Source organism: Rhinopithecus bieti, unplaced genomic scaffold, assembly GCF_001698545.2.
Source record: "Rhinopithecus bieti isolate Rb0 unplaced genomic scaffold, ASM169854v2 scaffold_4101, whole genome shotgun sequence".
Lineage (NCBI taxonomy): Eukaryota > Metazoa > Chordata > Mammalia > Primates > Cercopithecidae > Rhinopithecus > Rhinopithecus bieti.
In genome coordinates, this window is record NW_016804458.1 from 1,233,671 (window position 1) to 1,257,507 (window position 23,837).

The 23,837-nt window shown below is 39.6% G+C and overlaps 1 protein-coding gene across 1 annotated transcript; it reads left to right on the forward strand.

Annotated features, from left to right (window-relative positions):
• Positions 1–903: 903 nt before the first annotated feature.
• On the forward strand, positions 904–21,038 carry SELL (selectin L). The gene is made up of 9 exons (XM_017868442.1): positions 904–1,108; positions 2,072–2,153; positions 3,785–4,171; positions 5,138–5,245; positions 7,834–8,019; positions 9,144–9,329; positions 10,815–10,943; positions 15,877–15,895; positions 20,633–21,038. Exons 1-9 carry the CDS (start codon positions 1,067–1,069, stop codon positions 20,649–20,651), a joined length of 1,158 nt encoding a protein of 385 aa, XP_017723931.1. The 5' UTR covers positions 904–1,066; the 3' UTR covers positions 20,652–21,038.
• The last annotated feature ends 2,799 nt before the right edge of the window (positions 21,039–23,837 follow it).

Genomic DNA, 23,837 nt, shown 5'->3' on the forward strand with positions numbered 1-23,837 from the left:
TGAGACTCTTTAGAATGGGCATAATAATCATATCTATAGCAGAGAGCTGTTATAAAGATTAAATAATATAATACATATGGGGTGCTGCACTTCAGAGCTTTTGTTGTTGCTATAATTATTTTCCTAAAAATGCAAATCTGATTTGCATTTGACTCATTGACTCACATCAGTGGGTCTTTCTTTTTATTGTCCTTCATCATATAGGTCCTAATTTCACATGCAGTGTTATCACCGTCTCATTTTATAGTCCAAGAATATTAAAGGTACTTGTAGGCTCCCACACCTACAAGGTGAAAAGCTAGAGAGCATGGCTCTCTTCAAAGGTTAACTTCAGGAAGTGCCACTAACAAGGACCTCCACTAGGTGGTGAGCAAGGAAAGACGGAGGTGAAGGAACCAAAATGAGTCAAGTCCACCACTTAGCTCTACTGAAGATTCGCAAACATCATAAATTTGTCTGAAACGCAGTTTTGATTTATAGTATTTGCAATTTCCAAGGGCCATTTACTACAGGTAGCCAAGAGTTAGCTTAGCGTTTATAAAAAAGATAGAGGAGGGTGGTGGAAAAGAAGGAGGAGGAGGAAGAGAGAGAGAAGAAGGAGGAAGAAGAGAACAAGAACCAAACAAAAACAAGAACAAGTAGAAGAAGAGGAGGAGGAGGATAAAGAAGAGGAAAAAGAACAACAACAACAATGAGGGAAGGAGGAGGAGAAAGAGAAAAAGAAAGAAAAGGAGGAGGGGAAGAAAGGTGCACAGGAGAATGGAAGGAAGGATAGAAAAACAGGAGGGAAGGAAGAGAGAATCTAGTGACATTACTTTTCCGATCAGCAGTTCATTTTTTTCTCAGTGGGAGGCAATAGAGGCCAGTCTAGGAAAGGGGTGGGGAAAGAGGAAAGAGAAGTGGAGGAGGAAGGGGAGGGAAAAGGGGAGGAGGAGGATGTGAGACTGGGTTAGAGAAATGAAAGAAAGCAAGGCTTTCTGTTGACATTCAGCGCAGTCTCCCTGCATCACAGCACACTCCCCTTGGGCAAGGACCTGAGATCCATTTTGCTAAGTCAAGAGGCTCAATGGGCTGCAGAAGAACTAGAGAAAGACCAAGCAAAGCCATGGTGAGCCTTTCAGCCTAAAAGACTTTTAGATGCTCAGATAGAAATTCCTGGGGTTGTAGAGGCAGGTGGCAAGGATAGGAAGCACCCCCATTTCAATTCTGGTTTTAAAAAATATAGAAACTAAAAATTTTCTCAGATCCTCAAAAAAAGTGATCCTGAAATCTTTCTTCTCAGATAAGCTGATTTCCTCTTCTTGACTTTGTCTCTGGGGAGACTCTTGAAGAAATCAGATCTTTTGCAATAAACACTGTGTCTACCTGAGAAGTGATGTGCTTCAGAAGATAGAATTTTTTTTAAATTATACTTTAAGTTCTAGGGTACATGTGCACAACGTGCAGGTTTGTTACGTATGTACACATGTGCCATGCTGGCATGCTGCACCCATCAACTCATCATTTACGTTAGGTGTATTCTAAGGTACGCAGGAAATCTGTGACTTTGTCATTTCAGTTGCTCAAAAAGGTATTTCTTTTTATTAAAAAAAGAAATATTTTTCTTTCCTGGTATCTAGCGATCTAAATTTTTTTTAGGTATTTGAGGCATTGACCCATTATGATCAAGAGTGAGGCTATAACATTAAATATAAGCATCAATAGTTAATTAAGCACCAACAATACTTTAAACAATATACATACTAAATATTAAATAGTTTTATCTAATAGCTCAGCAGAAAAGCAGGTACAAAAATTACTGAACCACAGAAAAAATTCAGGGCAGTACTGATTAGCAACTTGAGACTACAGCGTGAAAATAAAACAGAACAAAACAAAACTATGCATCAGTTCTGATGTAAATTTGAAGTACTTTTTCATCTATGTCTGAGAAACCTGTTACCTCAGACAGGGTTAGTAGACATATGTGTTTTATTTTGAATATTAAGAAAGCTGTAAGCACCACCTCAAAGGCTGTAAATGTGTGGTTTAAACGTATAAATCTAAATACAATTTTGTATTTCATTTGCAGATATTTCCACGGAAATGTCAGAGCACCCAGAGGGACTTATGGAACATCTTCAAGTTGTGGGGGTGGACAATGCTCTGCTGTGGTATGTTATGATATTTATATATCGCTAAGTCTATTTTACTTATATTCATTTTTCTTAAATATCCACTGGTTATACATAGTCTAAGGGGAAATTATTTCAGAGAGCTGTTAGTTCTATCCCTTCTATGAACATTTCTTTTCTTCTTACCTTTAGTTCTTCCCCAGAAACTCCTGAACACTATTTTTAACCTATAATAGCCCATGCTGTAGGGTTCAAATCCCAATAACCCCACAAATCCTTCACTTATAAAGGAATAATGTTAATTAAGAAATTTCTGTTAAGGCACTTTCTATCTGTACCAAATATTTAGCACCTCATTTTCTATTTTTTATTCATAATTCAGTGTACATTAATGTCACTTCTACAGTTACAATATGAGCTCATTAAGGGATGGGGCCTTATCATTTTTTGGTCCTTCTCCCATTGTGGCGACAAATTTTGTATCTGATTCTTGAAGACTCTCCAGAAATAGCTTTGAACTTGGTTTTTCATTTCCTAAGTAAACTAATGTCTTCTTACTCCCTAGCCTGGATTTTCAGCTCTAGCCAAGCAAACATGCTAACTCTCCCCTTCACACATTTCTTATACCATGTCTGCACTGTGTCACATGGAAACTTAGTGCTCTTGTCATACAACAGGTATTATCTGAGTCCCTACAATGTGTGAAATTTATGCTAGGCACTAAGATTACAGCAGTGGACATGACCGTTTTTTCCCTCTTAGAACTTGCATTCTAGTGGAATGCTCATTCAAAACTCTGTTCAAAATGTTTATTTTATGATGCTCTTTACCATCAATTATATCTGTTTCTTTACTGTATTAAATAGTGATGCACGTAGATCATACCACGCTTAGAATGTCATATATTATTATGAAGTCATTGTGTAATTATGTGTTTAATTAGATATCTTTAAAGCCCTCATATTTGATGGGTCCACATGTTTATTAAACATCATCAGTTCAGTCTGTGTATAGAACATGATCTAATCAATTTCATAATCCCTGTATCATTTGGTTTTGTAAATTGTTCTTTTTTAAAATTATACAGTTAGACATCTAAGAGTTGAGTGGTATATTGGGCTTTCCCAGAAGCAGTTCTTCCTATGGTAAAAATAAAATATTTTTTATATAAAAGAGATTACTTAAAAGTATGTCACTGTTTTTCCTGTCCTTATTATCCTTCTCCCATAGGTATACATGCGTTGGCCTTCAAGAAATTATTCCAGGATTTAAAAAGTATATTGTAAATTATATAGTTATATGATATTACACTGTAATTAGTTGTAAATCATTAACAGCTACAAAGAAAAAGGAATATGAATGTCTAAAATATGTTGGTTAAATTTCACCTGAAATAATTTTGAGAAAAAAAATAATAAGAAAATAAACCTAGAAAGCCACTAAATTTGTTTAAAATAGAACCTTAGGTAAAAGCATTTTATATTCAAGCCAGAAGGCCTAGGTTCTACTTCAAATCTGCAAACAACTATTCTGTGATCCTGAGATGGTCACACACACTCTTAGGCTCTGTTTCCTCATCTCTAAGTATCTGGTTCAGCCTGGAGCAGTGCTAGGTACTTTTTAGCTGTAACATTATGTAAGTCTGCATAGGTCACACTGATATCTTGCAGATTTCCTGGCACATCATGGAACCGACTGCTGGACTTACCATTATTCTGAAAATCCCATGAACTGGCAAAAGGCTAGAAGATTCTGCCGAGAGAATTACACAGATTTAGTTGCCATACAAAACAAGGCAGAAATTGAGTATCTGGAGAAGACTCTGCCTTTCAGTCCTTCTTACTACTGGATAGGAATCCGGAAGATAGGAGGCATATGGACATGGGTGGGAACCAACAAATCTCTCACCCAAGAAGCAGAGAACTGGGGAGATGGGGAGCCCAACAACAAGAAAAACAAGGAGGACTGCGTGGAGATCTATATCAAGAGAAAGAAAGATGCGGGCAAATGGAATGATGACGCCTGCCACAAACCAAAGGCAGCCCTCTGTTACACAGGTAGGGAGTGACAAGACGGCTATGCTACCTCAGACTCAGGAAGGACCACGGTGAAGAGAATAATCAGATTTACCCCATGGAAAGGTTGGAGGATGAGAACAGCTGCCGGTTCATTCTAAAATACATCTAGCCCTCTATATAATCTTGCATCATGTCACTTCTAAGAATTTTTGGTGTACAAGATATATCCCTGTGCACAAAAGCTATACCCCTAAATAAAGTGACATCAAAATGATAGGTGTACGTAGGAAGTACAGAGGAAGAATTAGACAGTCAGTGCCTTTGATAATAAGGCAGGGGAGGAGAAGCTGACAGCTGGGCCAGTTGGAAACTCAGGCTCACACCACCTCAGTTTTCACATTGTGAAGTAAAGAGTGTGGTGCCGCATGCTTCCTTCTTGGTCTAACCTTATAGAATTTTATATAAAAATTGCACTATCTTTGGTGTATGAATATTTCTATAAAATCTTTTACAATTCCAAAATAGCTGGGATTTTCCAAGTGATGTTTTAATAGTGAACCGTAGTTAATTTGGTCTCTTGTAAATTGGACTCTACTGTTTTAGCAAATTTGGACTTTTTAATCTTTGTGATTTCTATAAAGAAAGGGATTGCCAAGAAATAATTGCTTGCAGAAATGACTGAGGTCAGGTCATCATTTAACCTTCTCACTCATTAAAACAAGTAATTTCAAGAGTTTCAAGGTATGCCACTAAGTTTCTCATAAGTGTTAAAGAATATTAGTATTGGTAGTTTCATTCCAAAAGCAAATAAATGACTATGGCTATATGCTTAGTGTATTTTGTAAGTAAAAGTTTTAGCATATGATTTTTATGCTATGAATTTACAAATAAACCTTTCCTGATTATTTAAATCATCTCAGACAAAAGGTTATCTATGTCTAAAGAAATGACTTTGAGTACTAAAATGTAATCACATTAAAATATTTTTTTCTGACCTCCTTAAAGCTTCTTGCCAGCCCTGGTCATGCAGTGGCCATGGAGAATGTGTAGAAATCATCAATAATTACACCTGCAACTGTGATGTGGGGTACTATGGGCCCCAGTGTCAGTTTGGTAAGTCTCTTTCCTTTCTTTGCTTCTTCTTAGGTAAAGTCACAGGAATCATTATAGCTTATGATGGAAGCTGGTTGGAACAAAATGATACTAGCCATTCTGAGAAATGGGAAGTTTTGATCATAAAGCTCTGCTTTCACAATATTGTTACCTTTCCGTAAATATTTCATAAGTCAGCGTGAAGTTTCAATTCACTTCTCAACAAGTCTTTTTGAGTGCCACAAGGAGCACAGCGTTGGAATAAAAGCTGTCAGGGTTATAATAAGGAATTAGCATGGTAGGTCCCTGCTCTCAAGAAGCTCACAATCTAATGAGCTTGTTAGGTTAATTAGAACTCTAAGGTCTGGAAGAAACTATGCCATTTATCATTAGGAGGCTGAGTTACCCAGAAGTTAATCTTGCTTTTTCCTTCTAGTAGTTCCTTTCCTTCTTGCAGTTCTCCACAGTTAACACATGTACTCTGTAGCACACTGACTTTGTTCGTGGCCTTCTCTCTCATTTTGCACATGGCCAACAAACATGTCATCTTTAAAACATAGTTCAAAGAAAATTTCTTCTAGGAAGTTTCTTAGTTCTGATAGCTCCACATATTTCTTCCTCATTTCTCCCACCTACGTTGAAGTCATCTGTTCACTTGTCCATCTCCTCTGGTGCTGAAAGCTTCTTGAGATCAGTAAGTGTCCTATTTATCATTGCATCTTTGGGATTCACAGAATGCCTGGTATATATCAGGCACTTGCTTGCAAGCCTGAATTAAACTAGACAATTTAATTTTTTAAAAAAGCAATGTTTGTAAAGAATAAAGAATTAAAACCCAAATAAATGTTAATGTCAACCAACTGAAATAGATCTATAGATCTAACTCATTTCACTTGATCCCTGGGCTATCATTCCTTCCTAATACTTTACCCTCGCCCCATTTTTGAACTGTATTTTTTAACCCTTATGTTATTGGTATGCCCTTTTACTGGTTTTTGATTACTGGTATGTCTATTTCACCAATTTTTAACACTTTACTTTTTTGTGTGTTGGTTTCTGTCATATCAGTCTTTCCTCATTCTCTTTCTACCTGTGATCAATTCTCCTGGGATCCTTCATGAGCAGGACCATAAACTATTATCATTTCTCAGCTTTCATCTTTTGTATATTGCTCTTCCGACTCTAATCTACATGTGTCCTTTGGTCAAACTTATTGACTTTTGCGGACTCACAAATCTACGTGATCTTTGGACCAATAAGCCTATCTCCAGCTCTGAACTCAAATATGCTAAGGATGTCCTTTGGGATGTTTAAAAGACTATAAAACCATTTGTTCCCAGTCAGCTTTCCTTTCTGTATTTCTTATCTCAGTATATGGAATCACCATGTACATGGGCACCCTGGTATGAGACTCTCTTAACTCCCCTAACATTTATGCAGGGTAACATTCTACCAATTTTTACAACTTCGTGTTTTTCTAATTTGTCTTCCACTTGTCAACTCTACTACCATTGCCCTCATTATCCTTTTCCTAGATTCTTGCAATAGCTTATTAGATGAGTTCCACAATTTTAAATGAGCTCCCCTCAAATATATTATTCATACTACAGGCAGACTGATCAATTAAAAGCAATTAAAACACATCACGCATACATGACAATCCACCCATTAATTTCTACCTACCATTTTATCCTAGAGGGTGAAATCTAAGCTCTTCAAGCCCCAGAGTAATGCTTGATGTATAATAGATAATCATTAAATCAATGAAAAGAGATAATAACATTTTCTCTTAGTTCCCATCTTTCTCCCTAATCTCATCTCATATAGTTTCCAAATACAAAAATTCTTCTGATTCCTTGAGTCCATTCTTCATTGAAGTCTCTAGAGCAGGGTAGCAATAATGGCTTAAATTTGACAGATGAGGAACAAGACATGAAACTTGTACTGTTTACTAAATGGCATGGCAGGGTCTAAAAAGTGAAGACTTTAATTCCCAAGTCTTAAATTTACCTATCGTACCACCAGTCAGAACAGGGAAATAGGTATAGTTTCTGGAGAGGTTGTCAAAATCGAAAGAGTTAAAATTCTGGAACTGAGCTAGAACAGATGAAGACAGAATTGAGGTCAAAATGCTTCCTAGACTTTTATATTCTCTCCTTGCAGAGAAGGCTTATTATGGAGACCCCCTCTCTCTCTGAACGTCTTGCTCCCAATACTCTAGTAGACTCAGGGGCTCTGATGTGATAGTTATTTCCCAACTAAGCTGGTCATTCCCAGTTACACCTATTTGGATTTAAGGATTCTTCCTCCAGATAATGCTGAAGATAATGATATGAAGACTAGCTAATGTTTAATTAGAATTTCTTATGAGTCAGGCTTTGTTCTAAGGTCCCTGACTTATGCCAATTGAATTACATTTAGTTTCCATACCAATTTGATAACGATAACACAATTTCATTATTCTTCTTATATAGATGAAGAAACTGAAGTTGGAGGGTTCAAGTAACCTTGTTTAAAGGCGCATGGTTATCAAGTGGCAGAGCTAGGATTCAAATCCAGGCATCAGGTCCTCTTAACTCTTCCCCATACTGTTTCTTTCCCTGTTGAAGTGATTCAGTGTGAGCCTTTGGAGCCCCCAAAGCTGGGTACCATGGACTGTACTCACCCTTTGGGAGACTTCAGCTTCAGCTCACAGTGTGCCTTCAACTGCTCTGAGGGAACAAACTTAACTGGGATTGAAGAAACCACTTGTGGACCATTTGGAAACTGGTCATCTCCAGAACCAACCTGTCAAGGTGAGTAACTTCAGACTAGAGCCTGTGTCATGGCGATCCTGGGCTTACAGTCAGAATATTTAGTAGAAGTTTGCTGAGAAGTCAAACTGAGGAGTCTAATTTAACCTAACTTAGTTTAACCTACTGTGATGTTTTTCAAAGGATTTATTCTTACTAAATTTTTTTGAAAACCTCCCAAACAAAAGTAAAACCAAATACCCCTGAAGCCACTGCCCAGTATGTAACATGATTTATAGCAATACAGCATGGTTATTATTATGCTTTTTAGTTTTCTCATTGCCATTGCATAAATAACGTCTTGCTGAAGCTCAGTTAAATTTGGTTCTTCTCATCTCAATAATACCTGTTTTATGTGGTGTCCTACTTAACACCAACCAATTTCCTTCTCAGGGTAGTGGAGGTCTTTCTTGGTTTTTTTATTTGGCTTATTCTTAACACCTTTTATTTTTCCTCGTGCATAAACTTTTAGGAGAATAACAACTGAAAACAAAACACAGTCTCTTGATCTTTTAAGTTTGAAATATGGTAGGTTTTTTTTTTTTTCTTCATTTTAACTGCCAACTTTATCTGGATATGGGAGAAAACCAATGTCATCTGAACTTGTGAAGTTTTGGTTAAATTTTCTACAAGTATGCTCTTGACGCATTAGTTTAAGTAGTTTCATTCTTAGAAGTGCTATCAAAATCCCTTATTGAAATCATAAAACTATCAACCCACCTACTGGAATTTTACAGAACTTGGACTTGCTTCAGTGAATTGGGATGTTTTTCAAAACGCTTGGGTAGCTATCAGAACAGGTGAAAAGGCAGAGATTCTCTGAGAATACCCCATAAGAGCCCTTGATGCACAGGCCATGTGGCATGGTACTTCCAGCAGAAGTTGAGGGTCACCTTAGTGAGGGCAGCAGCCTGGAGTAGCCACTCCTCTCCCCATGGGCTTTCAATGCTTCCTTGCCTTCATCTCTCATTTACCACCCTCCATCATTCTCAAGAAAATAAAGCCTGGAAGCAATATCACAAGTAATGTAATCACGCAGCTTTGGCTAAAAATCCTTTGCTCAAGGGAGGGTCTCTACTCAGAAACACTGTTTTGTCTTTTTTTTTTTTTTTTTCTTTTCATTGAAGTGATTCAGTGTGAGCCTCTATCAGCACCAGATTTGGGGATCATGAACTGTAGTCACCCCCTGGCCAGCTTCAGCTTTACCTCTGCATGTACCTTCAGCTGCTCAGAAGGAACTGAGTTAATCGGGGAGAAGAAAACCATTTGTGAGTCGTCTGGAATCTGGTCAAATCCTAATCCAATATGTCAAAGTGAGTAAGCTTGTCCTGGAAAACTGAAGACTTAAAGATGGAGCTGATGGATGAGCAGATACGAAGAAAGACATACATAAACATTTACATTTTGTTTTGCTAAGTATATGTGACCTAGAAATAAATTTGTATACTTAAGTCACTGTAAAATCTTTGGTTGGTCTTGCCTCCTCCTTTAATGACAATCATTTCTTTTTTTCATTCTCACCTCTTGCCTTCTTAACTCTTAAAATCTGGACTCATTGATTTACTTTTTATCTATTCTTCTGTTCTACTACAATCTAACATCTCTGTTAGCCCATTTAAATGCCTCTAAAAGGTAACTAATGACCACCTACTTCCACAAATAATGGCTACTCCTGAATTATCACTAAGTTAATGCCCCCCAAATCTGTCTGTATATGTCATGTCTTCTTCATCTTTGTATACCCTCCACCTGACACAGTGCTTGGCAATAGGTGCTAAAGCAAATGCATGTTAAGTTAGCACATGAAAGAATAGCTACCCACGTCTGCTCCTGAGACTATCTACATAGATGACAAAAGTCTTTAAATGGTAGGATCTGCAGAAGCTGTCAGAAATGCTGATCTCCGTGTGCTGTGTGCCCAGGGCCACGGAGTAGAGCGGATGAGCAGAGAGAGGCAAGGAGGCCTTTAGCAGAGGACTGTATATTTGGCCTATCAGAGACATTTACCTTTAAGGCCTAGCTAGTGTTCATTTCCTCCTCATCTTCACCAAGCCAACAGGTACCCTCTGTCTGGAGCTCCTGGGAACTTGAGCCCTCTCTCCATCATATATTTGTGTGTGGAGATCAAAGCACCTTGAAAAGGTTCATCAAAGTAATGGGAAGAACTAAGGATAGAATCGGTATTTTTAAACAGAGGCTCCCAAATGAACTTAGTTTACACTTACAAGAGTATCTCTAAACATGCCCTTTTACTTATTCGTGAAGGAAGTAGAGGGAAGTGGTAGCGCTACTGCATTGGAAAGAGATTAGTGCAGGTCCTTGGCATGTAAAAAACAAGTGCTGACTTTTGCACAACTGCTTTAAAGTAAAAGCATTAATGATTTCCTTTGACTGATGAATTATCCAGTTCAGATCACTGGCTTTTATTTTTCCTGAAGTTGTATTAGGCTTCTGGCTCTTCTCTGTGTTTCAGAGTTCCAATCATTGAACAAGTCCATGGAGCTAAATACAATGATGACCATTCTTGCCAACATTTTTAGGTGCATTACCAGGAACTCTATGAACCACAAATCTGGGCATTGACAGTCTGTAGGCATTAGACTAGCAAGGCTGGTCCAGTCTTTGCCTATGCTGTACTCATTATAGGCCTTCCCATGCCAGTTTCCTCATCTGTCAGATGGCATCAAATGGGCTACTACTGGGAGATGTAAGGAGGAAAAAAGTCAAATATCATGAGATGGACTAAAGAAATAATGCTGGTGGTCTCATGCTATGTGCCTTACTGATTTCTCTTTCAGAATTGGACAGAAGTTTCTCAATGATTAAGGAGGGTGATTATAATCCCCTCTTCATTCCAGTGGCAGTCATGGTTACTGCATTCTCTGGGTTGGCATTTATCATCTGGCTGGCAAGGAGATTAAAAAAAGGTATGTAAGTTTAACTTCATATGAAAAGAATACAACTTTAAAGTGAAAAAAGAAAAAAAAAAAGAAACCCACAGGAAATTAAGTGTAATAGATTCAACAGAAGCAGGATGCCAAACTTTACATTCTAGAGCCATCAGTCCCTGGAGGCATGTAAATCAGCAGGACACACCTTCATTAAAACAGGTTGGCTGATTTTTGCTTTTCATCTCATAAACTTTAAAAATGTCTATTATCTTCAAGGTAGCTTGCTAGGCTGATAACAAGTAAGTGAAATATTCTTTTTTTTTTTTTTTTTTTTTTTTTTTTTCTAAAGGGAGTTGTCTTGGTTTAAAAAAAAAAAGAAAAATTTTTTTTTTTTTTTTTTTTTTTTTTTTTTTTTTTTTTTTTTTTGAGATGGAGCCTCACTCCGTCACCAGGCTGGAGTGCAGTGGCACAATCTCAGCTCACTGCAACCTCCGCCTCCTAGGTTCAATCTATTCTCCTATCCTCCCGAGTAGCTGGGACTACAGGAGCATGCCACCATGCCCAGCTAATTTTTTGTATGTTTAGTAGAGACGGGGTTTCACTGTGTTAGCCAGAGTGGTCTTAGTCTCCTGACCTCATGATCTTCCTGCCTCAGTCTCCCAAAGGGCTGGGATTACAGGTGTGAGCCACCACACCTGGCCTGCTCTTAATTAATTCTGAAAAGATAACACACAATCTCTGTCCTCTAAGAGCCTACATGCCTTGGATTTCAATGGTACAATTCCACTAGGAAGTGGGTCTAATGTCCCCTAAGGTTTCAAGGCACTGCTTCCAAATACCTGACCTCTTCAAGAGTCACCTGGTTCCCAACACATGGGCATTGCATTAACCCTGGGAGAAATTCCCATGTGTTCTCCCAAGTATGTATTTACCAAGGCCACAGCTCTAACCAAATGCACCATATATGCTTTCCCTCCATCTGTCACTGGACAGGAAAACAGAAGGAGGACTGCCTTGAGAAGTTAACATCTGCTGCCCAGATTATCACTCCCTTTACCTTAAGGCATGAGTGTGTCTCAGCCTTAAAGTGTGAGCAACCCACCAGCCTGCAGCAGGCCTTGGATGCATGGTGCCACATTTGGCCAAACTCACCTGGAAGAACCATTCAAGGCTGTAACATTCATGGACATTGGGCAGCTTTTAAGATATACCTGTTTTGGCCAGATGCGGTGACTCACACCTGTAATCCCAGAACTTTGGGAGGCCAAGGCGGGAGGATCACAAGTTCAGCAGTTCAAGACCAGCCTGGCCAACATGGTGAAACCCCATCTCTACTAAAATACAAAATTAGCCAGGCGTGGTGGTGGGCACCTGTAATCCCAGCTACTTGGAAGGCTGAGACAGAAGAATCGCTTGAACCCGGGAGGTGGAGGTTGCAGTGAGCCGAGACTGCGCCATTGCACCCCAGCCTGGGCGACAGAGCGAGACTTCATCTCCAAAAAAAAAAAAAAAAGATATACTTGTTTCAAGTTCAGGGATGATCTCAAAACAATTGCTAACCAACTGCTCTGTGTTGCCTTTCTATGGGGTCAGTTGTCATTTTAATTTTCCTTCCATCAAATTAATTAGTATGTATTCTGTTCACTGAATATGGTATGTAAAGGTTGCCCCCTGTCCATTTACACTGGCAATTACAAAAATATTATTTGTCAGTCCCTAATTGTGTGCCACTCTGATCTTATCTTTCATTTAAATTTGAGAATAGTGGGTGCTAGGTAAGTTTTCTAACCAATCCAGAAAGACAAAATGTGGGGGGGTGGGGATTGTTGGTATGCAAGAACTTCATTAGCTATGTATAATCTGAGAGCACTGAGCAGTTAAAATGTCTCTGCCCTTGCTGTTAGAAATTTTGTGCTGATTGACTCTCACTATCTTACAGTATTATACAGTACTAAGTACTATACAGTACTAAGTATAAGTGCCAAGTACTGCATTAAGGCAAAAGAAGAATGACAGTTTTCTCCAACCACTGATTATTCTTTCCACTGAGACTTCAAAGCCTGACCCTAATCATCCTGTCTTTCTTCCTACCTTGGGTGATGATGGCAGAACTGATGGGTAGAGAACAGGGTGGGTTATTACACACTGCCCTCTGGGATAAGGTGGCTATTATCTAAATAATTTTAAGGACTTTGGGGCTATAAGTCACCGTAATAAGGAAGCTATTTATTTCAGAATTCTAAAATATTTTAGTAAGTGTTTGTAGAATCAAAAGAATAGAATCAAAATCACTTGTATGTAGTGAGGGGTTAGCTGGCTAACGCTGTTTTATAAGCAAGGGTACAAAACTCAGTGGGGTTGTTTTTAAATGTTTTACCTTGGAGTCATTTCTGTACAAGATCTCAAACCGATAACTTGAAAACTGCTGTGGGAATCAGTGTGGGGCAAACAGGAAACAGATAACGGGCAGTTAGGCTAGTTGTAGTTATGCCAACAAAGAAAACAGAAGCCCCAAAAGATCGCTGGCTTGGTAGGAAGTTCAGGGTATCTTTAAGGTAATATGAAATAGTCTTCATCTGTGGGCCAGGCACCATGGCTCTCACCTGTAATCCCAGCACTTTTAGAGACTGAGGCAGAAGGATTACCTGAGCCCACGAGTTCAAGACCAGCCCGGGCAACATGGCAAAACCACATCTCTACAAAAATATAAAAAATTAGTCAGGCATGGTAGCATGCACATGTAGTCCCAGCTACCCAGGAGACTGAGGTGGGAGGATCACTTGAACCCAAGAGGTCAAGGCTGCAATAAGCCATGATAGCACCACTGCAATCCAGCCTGGGCAACAGAGTGAGGTCCTGTCTCAAAAAAAAAAAAAAAAAAAAAGCTTCATTTGTAAAACATCTTCCATTATCACCAACTTACAAATGATTCTGCTTTCCAAAGATTTTGGTTGTAGGTTGGTCCTTTAAGACATGAAGAATATTTTTCCTACAGAGACAAAGGTAGAAATAATGGCTACATTCCCAGGCTAAATCTAAGACAAAATATAGTTCATGGCATTTACAAGGATAAAAGTAAAAAGTCATAAATCTGTATGTGTGTGTTTAGGGGTGTGTGTGTTTAGGGGTGTGTGTGTATGTATATATACACAGAGAGAGAGAGAGAATTTATAGACTCTTTGGGTTCTAATAACTAGAAAAAGGGCACAGGTAACTATTTAGAGTATGGAAGCCAATTAAGTGACTGAAGTTTTCATCCCTATTCTTCTGTCCTCAAATGAATCTTCTGACTCTAGCACTTTGTCCCGTGCCCTAGTAGTCTTAGTACCCAGACTTTCGCTCCTTTCTTTTAGGAAAGGAATAAGGAAGGGCTCCGGAAACATGTGTCCTTGTGCATGGGCTCATCTAGACATATTTTTTGCTCCTGGCATTATCATTCTCTGATTACTCACTACCATTGGCCCTGTTTGGTAAATGAGGAAACCAAGGCAATGATGTTTTAGGCCAAATCTCGAAAATCCCATATCAGCAGGACCCAGAGTTAGAGATTAGACTCTAACCCAGATACATCTTCTAAAAGCACTGGTCTTCAGATTCATGAACTGTTTTTTTCCTCGGTTGGAAGAATTTCCCACCAGAACCAACACACAGGGTTAGACCTGGGCATGAAACTGAACACATGCCCCCTTAGTTCCCTTTTCTTCAAAATGAAACTCTCTCAGTAGGAACAGATTCTTACTCATCTATTGCTGTTAGGTTCATTGTCCCTTAAAAAAAAAAAAAGATTTATGCGAAGTTAAACAGAATCTGAAATTAATTCAGATTTGATTCTCCCTGCTCAAGTGCACTTGGTCATCAGCAGGCTGAATTTTAGTAGAAAATTTCAAATAGTAGTCTTTAATACTTTAAAGGATTAAAACAGTAATGGAGCACTGTCTAAGTGCTAGCACCTGAACTAAATACTTGGAATATATTTTATTTTATCAATCCAATGAGGATGATACAATTATTATGCCTCTTTAACAGATGAAGAAATTGTAGTTTAGAGAAGAAAGTAGCTGTTCAAAGACACACTGTACTACAGGTGGCAAAATAGGGCTTGCACCTGGGTGAGATGATTCTAGAATGCCAGTTTATAGCCACTGAAATATATTGCCTCCCAAATGATTGTTTCTGCTCAAAGAGTTCTTTTTTAAGTTATCTACTTAATTATATTCTTCCTTTTTCAAAAAGAATGTGAGTGCAAAATGTGTTCAGTATAGCAAATTAAAATTAATTAAAAGTAAAAGAAAACCAAATTTAAACTTAGGGTACAAAAATCATTTGGAACCAAGGGTGAAGTTATGGCACAAAAATGTATGTCACAAAGTTCTATACACTTGGTAGGAGAGGGTCTCAGTTCTAGCTCTGAGTTTCCCTGCAGCCAGTCAAAGGAGAGGCATGTGATACTCTTTGTGTTTGTAAGATAAAAACACATTAGTTACTCAGATGAGGCTGTGCAATTCCTATCAACAAGACCAAAAAGTGAAATCCTCTTGTGGATTCTCATAGAGATGATGCTGTGAGCTGTAATGGCACATAGTCTTACAGTATTAGCAGCTGTCCCTCAAGGGAAGAATCTGCAGGTAGGATGAGATGGCAGATTGGGAAGGGATAAACACTTGAATGGGCATATTGGGTCTCACCACCAGGCAATTTAGCCTACACTTCTGTCTTCTTGGGTAGCATGGAGAATGGAATGGAACCTCAAGAGGCATCTGCATCAACTTGTCTGTTCTGTATGAGTGTCTACCACTGTTTACTAAGCCAGTTCCTCAAATCCCCTTTGACACAGAAAGGGTCCACCTAACAAATACCTAATATACTTCAAGAGACAGTTTTGAGAGTGGGAGTCTTCCTTCTCCCTTATTGGAAAAACTTTAAATTGTCTAATTTTTGCTAATGCCATTTCTCTATTTTCTATTTGCAGGCAAGAAATCCAAGAAAAGGTAAGTTTTATTAGTGGGGAGGAGTTTCCACATCTGCTGATTCCTTCTCTACTTGCTTAAGTTGATTCCTGCTCTAGCTAGACACATTAATGCCATAGTAGTTTATTTACCTGGAGTCCTCATCCAAATGACCAGATAAAGTGATAAATCTACTAGCTTCCTTTGAGACCTGTGCTTTTTGGTGCTAGTGGAGCTGCATGAATGAATGAATGAATGAATGAATGAATGAATGAACAAGTAATCCCTATTAGAAAAGGGCAGTTTATGTAAAGGGAGATTTTTCTGATGATCTCAGAATTTTTTCTGAGGGTTAAAAACATTGTGGTATGTTCTTCTTGTTCTGGCTGAACGTGAGGCCCTAAAAATATTATTTAATAAATATTCAATTGAACAAGCATTTATTGAGAAATGTATAAATGCTTGTTCAATTGAATATTTGCTTTCAATTGCTCTAATAGGCATTGCCCTCCAGAAGTGTGGGAAAGATAGGGAGCATGAATTCTACCTATAGCTTCCCCAAGGAGGCAAGTATTTTTCAGTTTGGTCTTGAAGCTCAAATTTCTTGTACTGGAGAAATAGCACAGTGGGAGGAAATGCAGACTGTGAAAGTGGATGGCCCACCTGGCAGAAATGAAGATGGCAAAATATTTCTCAGTATCTAGGGTTTAGTGACTTGCTCTGGAATCTTAGGAAGGAGAGTGTAAGTAAAATAAACTATGAAAGGAAGACTTTGGTGACATATTCAGTACCCAGCTGGGCAACTGAGCTCCCTTTAAAATGCTAGAAATGAAGTGAGATGATTTCTGAAGGGATTGGGTGCTGGTTTGGGCAACCATCCTACCAACCACAAACTTAGTATGGGCCATTGCTTAGCATGCAAAGGAAAAAGTGGGGAAAGATGAGGCACCAGAAACCAGATCATAAAGTAATTTATAAGCCATGTGATATGGGTTTTATCTTGAGGTCTTTTGGGATATCACTAAAGGGGTTTAAACAGTGAGTAGCCTTGCCTCCAGCATCTTATAAGGTCACCCTGCAGAGCAGTATGCAAGTGTGGGAGACAAGTGAGCCTGGATGCAAAGAGACTTGTTTTGGAGGCATTTGAAGTTATTAGGTTAAAACTGATGGTGCCTGTCTAGGGAACTAGTAGTAAGAATGGGTTCATGAAATAGGAAAAGGTGATATTAACTGAATGTGTCTGTTAATTGGCTAAAAGGAAGAGAGAAGAATCAAATTATCATCTTTCTCACCTGGAAACTGGCGGATGGTAGTACTGTTTACTTCTGAGAAGGGAACATAAAAGAATGAGAGGTTTTGGAGGTAAAGATCATGGGTTCGGTTTTGTACTGAGCTTTGGGTGTCTGCTCTTCATTCACTGTGGTTCATTGGACCTATCCACAGCACAGAGGCTATGTTGGGGCAGGAGATTTGGGGCCCTCACATTTCAGGAGGTAACTGCCATCTCAGGAGTGGGTACGATCATCCAGGGAGGCTGTGAGTCCTCTGAGAATGGAAGAGGACATGTGAGAGAGGATGGGAGCCAGAGGAACATCATTGTCTAATAAGTCAACTAAGGGAAAGAGAAATGAGAAGAGGTTGCCAGGCAGGGAGAAGGAAGAGGAGGAAGAGTGTGGGGTAATGAATGCCAAGGAAAGAAAGAAAGGGGAACAGTTTCAAACATTGCCAGGAGAACCAGTAAGTATTCCCTGGATGCAACAAGGGTGTCAGTGGGGAGACTATGTGCAGTGCAGACATCAAGACAGAGGTCAGATGGCCAAGCATTGAGCATCACTGAGGATGAGAAAGTAGAGACAGAACAAGCAGTCATCTCTTTTAAAATGTTTGGCTGTGAAGGCGAAGTGGGGCAGGGGTAACTGGATGAGGATGTGCGATCAGTGGAGGTTCTTTTTATTCTTTTTAATTACTCTGTCTTCTCTTTAGTAGTGTAAATGGAGTCTAATGAGGAAAGGCTTCTTTCTCTGGGCTGGTCTCCCTGTCTGTGGCAGGAAACCCACAAGGTTTGAAGATATCTTTCAAATTCACAGCTACTGAGTGAAAGTATTTTCTGGCACAATCTACCCAGAGCTGTTTTCTGGCTACCGGAACCACCTGTTTTAATTGCCACTAGATGGAAGCAGATCAACTAGATTTTTTTTTTTTTAAGATGTCCTTGAGGCACAGGAAGAGATACTGGCTGGAAGAATATTAGCAATAAGCTAATTACCATGCTAATTGCTATATTAAGTTTAATGGTTCACTGATTTTTTTTATAACCAGTCAATTAATAGTTGTTTATCGAACTTTCTTGTGTCAGAAACTGCTAAGCTTGCTTGAGATACCAAGAGGAGTAAGCCTGGTCCCTGATTTCAGGAAAATTATTACATAGCTGGGGAGTTAAGACAGGAATATAGAAAGAAAATATCAGAAAAATACAAGGCAGAGCATGGTAATGGCCAATGGGTGCTATATTTCAGAAGGAAAAAGTCATTTGGCTTGGTGTTTATAGAAAATCTTATAAAGGAGGTTGCTTTTGAAGAATAGATAGGGTTTAGGTGTATGGAGAAAAGCAGGAAAAGAAGGCAGTCTGTAGGAAGGAAAAGATGTAAGCAGTGGTATGGTAGTGAGACTATGAGAGCATGTTCAGGAGCCAGTGCGCAGAACTTTCTTGAGCCCATGGCTTATTGAGGAGTTGTGGAGTGGAAGTTGGAAAGGAAGGCTGGCCTCACCAACATAAGTCTTGAATGCTTCACCAGATGGTCTAGAAAGGCCTAGCAAAGAAGAATTATTTGCCCAGCTCTCATTTATTGACTAAGGCTGTATTATTTCATAAGAATCACAGAATTTTAGGTCTGGATAAGATCTTGGTGGATATCACATTCAAACTCTATTTGTAGTTGAACTAATCAAGTAACTTTTCTATAGGGCTTGAGCAAGTGACAGAGTTATAATAATCATAAGCCTTTATCAAATATTAATTCCATGTAGTACACTATTATGAATGGTTTTCATGTCTTAAATAATGAAATATGCCTTTAAGTCTGCGGGAGAAGGGTCTATGAACATCTTCATTACTGATAAAGAAACAGGCACAGAGAAATAAAATAGCCTGAAGTCACAACAAATGACAAGGCTGAGATCCATACTCATCTGGATCCAGGGATCATGCTCTTAACACATATGCTTTTAGAACTCAAGACCCTTGATTACCAGCTTAGACTGGTAAGTCCCAGACACCCTCCTTTTCCAGTAATGTGATTTTTTTTCACACTGAAACCATTGTGTGATTGCACTGAGGAAGGGTGGGGTAGAAGAAGTTCAGTATGTTTTTAGAACAAGTCAAAGGTAGGATGAATACTATCACACTAAACACTGTGAGCCTTTTTTTTTTTTTGTTCTTGGGCTAATTTTCATAGTAGTTTGTGTTCATTTCTATTAGCTTTTGAGTGGTGAATGAATGATTCCTTGGGCATTTGTGGTTTCATTTCTTGCTGGGTTATTTTGACTCTTCTGCAAACTGACTCTGTTTATCACCTCATTTGGTTTCTGCTGTCTAAATTCTGGCAGGGTAGAAGCTACACCCAAGATACACAGGAAGATACGATGCCAACCTCAGAGGAGGGCATATGTGAAATTTTGCTTTCAGAAACACTTTTTTGTCTCTATTTTCGCAAGCACATTTGCAGCTGCTGAACTGTGGTTTACCCTGACAGTTCATCATGAGACCAGCACCTCAGAATCTGGTTCTCCCTTTGAAAGGTGCCATGAAGACATACCACATTTCATTCTCTCCTTGTCCTTTCTAAGAAGTAGAGTTGTATCACACCAAAAAAGTGTCACTTATTTCTTTAAACTAAATGTGTTACCATCTCATTAAATTATATCCCAGGATATAATTTATCAGGAGTTTATAACTGCCACTACTTCATGAGTTTAAATTTTCTCCAATTTCACTTTCCATTTAAGCATGCCTTCTAATGTCTTGACTTTCCACTGCTCAAAATCAATCTACGGCTGGGCGCAGTGGCTCACGCCTGCATTCCCAGCACTTTGGGAGGCCATGGCCGGCAGATCATGAGGTCAGGAGCTTGACATTAGCCTGGCCAATATGGTGAAACCCCATCTCTACTAAAAATACAAAAATTAGCTGCGTGTGGTGGCACGTGCCTGTAGTCCCAGCTACTCAGGAAGTTGAGGCGGAAGAATGGCTTGAACCCAGGAGGCCGTGGTTGCAGTGAGCTGAAACCGCGCCACTGCACTTCAGACTGGGCAATAGAGTGAGACTCCGTCTCAAAAATAAAATAAAATAAAATAAAAATAAATTTAAAAAATCAATCTACGCTGTCCTTCAAACTCATTAGATCTGGAGACAAAGACTGTATGTACCACAAAAGTTTCTCCAAGTGTGGTCTGTGGGCCAGTGGCATAAGCATCACTAAAGAGCTTGTTACGGGTGCAGAATCTCAGGCTCCACTCAGACCTACTGAATCAGAGTCTGCCTTTTAACACCATCTCTGAATGGTCAGCACATGAAAGTCTGAGAAGTGCTGCCTCTAGGGTTTCCTTACATTCGTTCATCTTCAAAAGTTCCTAAAGGCCGGCCTGTTGTCTGAGATTTCCAGCTGAAAGCATTTCCCTGTTCCTCTTCTCATCTCTAATGAATATTTACCTTTACTACTAACACTCCAAGTTTTGCAATTTTTAAACTCTTAAGTTTATTATCTTTTGTTTTTCTTTCAGTATGGATGACCCATATTAAATTGCCCTCGGTGACAGAAAATTCTTGGAATACTGAAAATCATGGGATCCTTTAAATCCTTCCTTGAAACGTTTTGCATGGTGGCACCTCCTACATCAAACATGAAGTGTGTTTCCTTCAGCACATCTGGAAAGATTTCTACCTGACCAACAGCTCCTTCTGCTTCCATTCTGCCCCTCATTTATCCCTCAACCCCCAGCCCACAGGTGTTTATATGGCTCAGCTTTTTGTCTTTTCTGAGGAGAAACAAATAAGACCATAAAGGGAAAGGATTATTGTGGAATATAAAGATGGCTGACTTCGCTCTTTCTTGACTCTTGTTTTCAGTTTCAATTCAGTGCTGTACTTGATGACAGACACTTCTAAATGTAGTGAAAATTTGACACATATGTGAATATGGACTCAGTTTTCTTGCAGATCAAATTTCACATCATCTTCTGTATCCTGTGGAGGTAGAACAGTCTTACAGAAAGTTCATAAAGTCTACGCTCTCCTTGCTTTCTAACTCCAGTGAAGTAACGGGGTCCTGCTCAAGTTGAAAGAGTCCTATTTGCACTGTAGCGTCACCGTCTGTGAATGGACCATCCTATTTAACTGGCTTCAGCCTCCCCACCTTCTTCAGCTGCCTCTCTTTTTCAGTTGGCTGACTTCCACACCTAGCATCTCATGAGTGCCAAGCAAAAGGAGAGATGGGAGAAATAGCCTGCACTGTGTTTTAGTTTGGGGGTTTTGCTGTATCTTTTTGTGAGACCCATTCCTATTTCTTATAGTCAATGCTTTTGTCACTATATTATTGGTAAGAAAACATTACTGAAATGCTAGCTGCAAGTGAAATCTCTTTGATGTTATGTGGAAGAATTAAAACAGGTAGAGAAATTCCTGATTCACAATTAAATGCTCTCCTTTCCCTGCCCCCAGACCTCTTATCCACTTACCTAGATTCTACATATTCTTCAAATTTCATCTCAGGCCTCCCTCACCCCCACCACTTCTTTTATAACTAGTCCTTGGCCGGGTGTAGTGGCTCATACCTGTAATCCCAGCACTTTGGGAGGCTGAGGCGGGCGGATCACGAGGTCAGGAGATCGAGACCACCCTGGCTAACCCGGTGAAACCCCGTCTCTACTAAAAATACAAAAAAATTAGCCGGGCTTGGTGGCGGGCACCTGTAGTCCCAGCTACTCGGGAGGCGGAGGCAGGGGAATGGTTTGAACCCGGGAGGCGGAGCTTGCAGTGAGCCGAGATCGCACCACCGCACTCCAGCCTGGACGACAGAGCGAGACTCCGTCCCCCTCACCACCCAAACACACACACACACACACACACAAAACAAAATAACTAGTCCTTAACTAATCGAACCCATGCTGAGCTCCTCTTCCTGGCTTCTTACTGAAAGGTTACCCTGTAACATGCAATTTTGCATTTGAATACAGCCTGCTTTTGAAGTGTTAACTAGTTTGCCTAGTTTCTTATTTTGAAAATTACCGTATGTTTTGTTTTCTCCCCAATGAGATTATATGCTTCTTCAGGGCAGAGTTTGTGTCAGATCCCTGGAGTGTCTAGTGCATTACTTGACAATCAATAAATGAATGTTCAGATAAATTGGAAAGAACATACAGTGTACTGCTGATATAAGTTTCAGCAAACCCTCTTTCTCTATGGCATCTGATGACCTGGGCAGATATCACCTAATGTCAAGAGCTGGATTCTTATGAGAGAACAGGGCCCTATCAGAAGCTAGCTGGAAATACCTCCTTGTCCCATGGCCAATACAGATTTCATACAAATTTGCACACATTATGAGAATAATTTTTCAGTAATGATTACATTTTTCTTTCTCAAAGATATCTCAGATTCTGTATTACAGCAAGAGCTGTTGCAAAAGATTCTCCATATAGTACACTGTATATCTTGGATGCGCAAGTCACATTCGTGTGGTTTAGGGTATGAGAGACAGGACTGACAGAGAGAGGAGAGACAGAGAAGAGACAGGAGAGAGACAGAGAGAGGAGAGAGAGAAACAGGAGAAAGAGGCAGAGAGACAAAGACGGAGTCAGAGAAAAAAAGAGAAAGAGATAGTAAAACAACAACAACAGTGTGCCCTATTCCTTTAAAAGCCAGGGTAAATTTAAAACCTGTAATTGATAACTGAAGGTCTTCTCTGTGACCCTATAACACTCCAATACTACCTTATTGTCAGTGTGAACAAAGGCATAGCCTGAAAACACTCAGACCACTGACAACCATAGCTTTCCTGTCAAAAATCCTTAACCCAGTAACCCGCGGATGCATTCAATCTGTAGCGGCAACTGCTTTGCTAACAGAAGAAAGTAGAAAACTAACTTTTAGAGGAAACCTCACTGTGAGCACACCTCACCAGTTCAGAATTATTCTAAGTCAAAAAAGCAAAAAGGAGGCTTACTAACTCAAAAATCTAAAAGTATGGGGCTATTCTGTGAGAAAAAGGTAATTTAACACCAACCACTGATCATGCCCTTAACCCAGCAGATTTCCTAACAGGGGATTTAAATCTTAATTACCATACAAAGTTCCAACCAGATCTAGGAGGAATTCCCTTCAGGACAGGACAATAGATGCTTCCTCCCAGGCGATTGAGGAAAAAACCACAGTGGGTATTCAGTAAGTGATAGGGAGACTCTTGTGGAAGCAGAGTTAGAAAAATTGCCTATTAATTGGTCTGCTCAAACGCGCGAGCTGTTTGCACTCAGCCAAGCCTTAAAGTACTTACAGAATCAAAAAAGACTATCTCAATTCTGTCTCAGAAGGTTACCTACACTCTCTCTGAAATGAATTTGCGTAAGAACTGTGTTTATGGGAATGCATCTGGATGGGGCAGCTGGGTTGTTATGAAATGCTCAGGAACCCAGCCCAGGCCTAGGACTCACCCCTGAGCACAAAGGCAATGTTGGGCATGCTGGCAAAGGACCACTAGAATCCAGAAGCCTGGACCCCTTTCTTTGTTGTCAAGAAAGGTGGGAAAAGGGGTGCAGGACTGCTACATTGGTGAGCATAACTAATCCGATCAGCAGAGCTCCATGGGTGGTTATGCACCCTGGAAAGGAATAAGCATTAGAATCATAGAAGACGCTTTAGGACTAATGCTCTTCGGAAAATGACTAGGGGTACTGGCATCCTTATGTTTTTTTTCAGATGGGAAACGTTTCC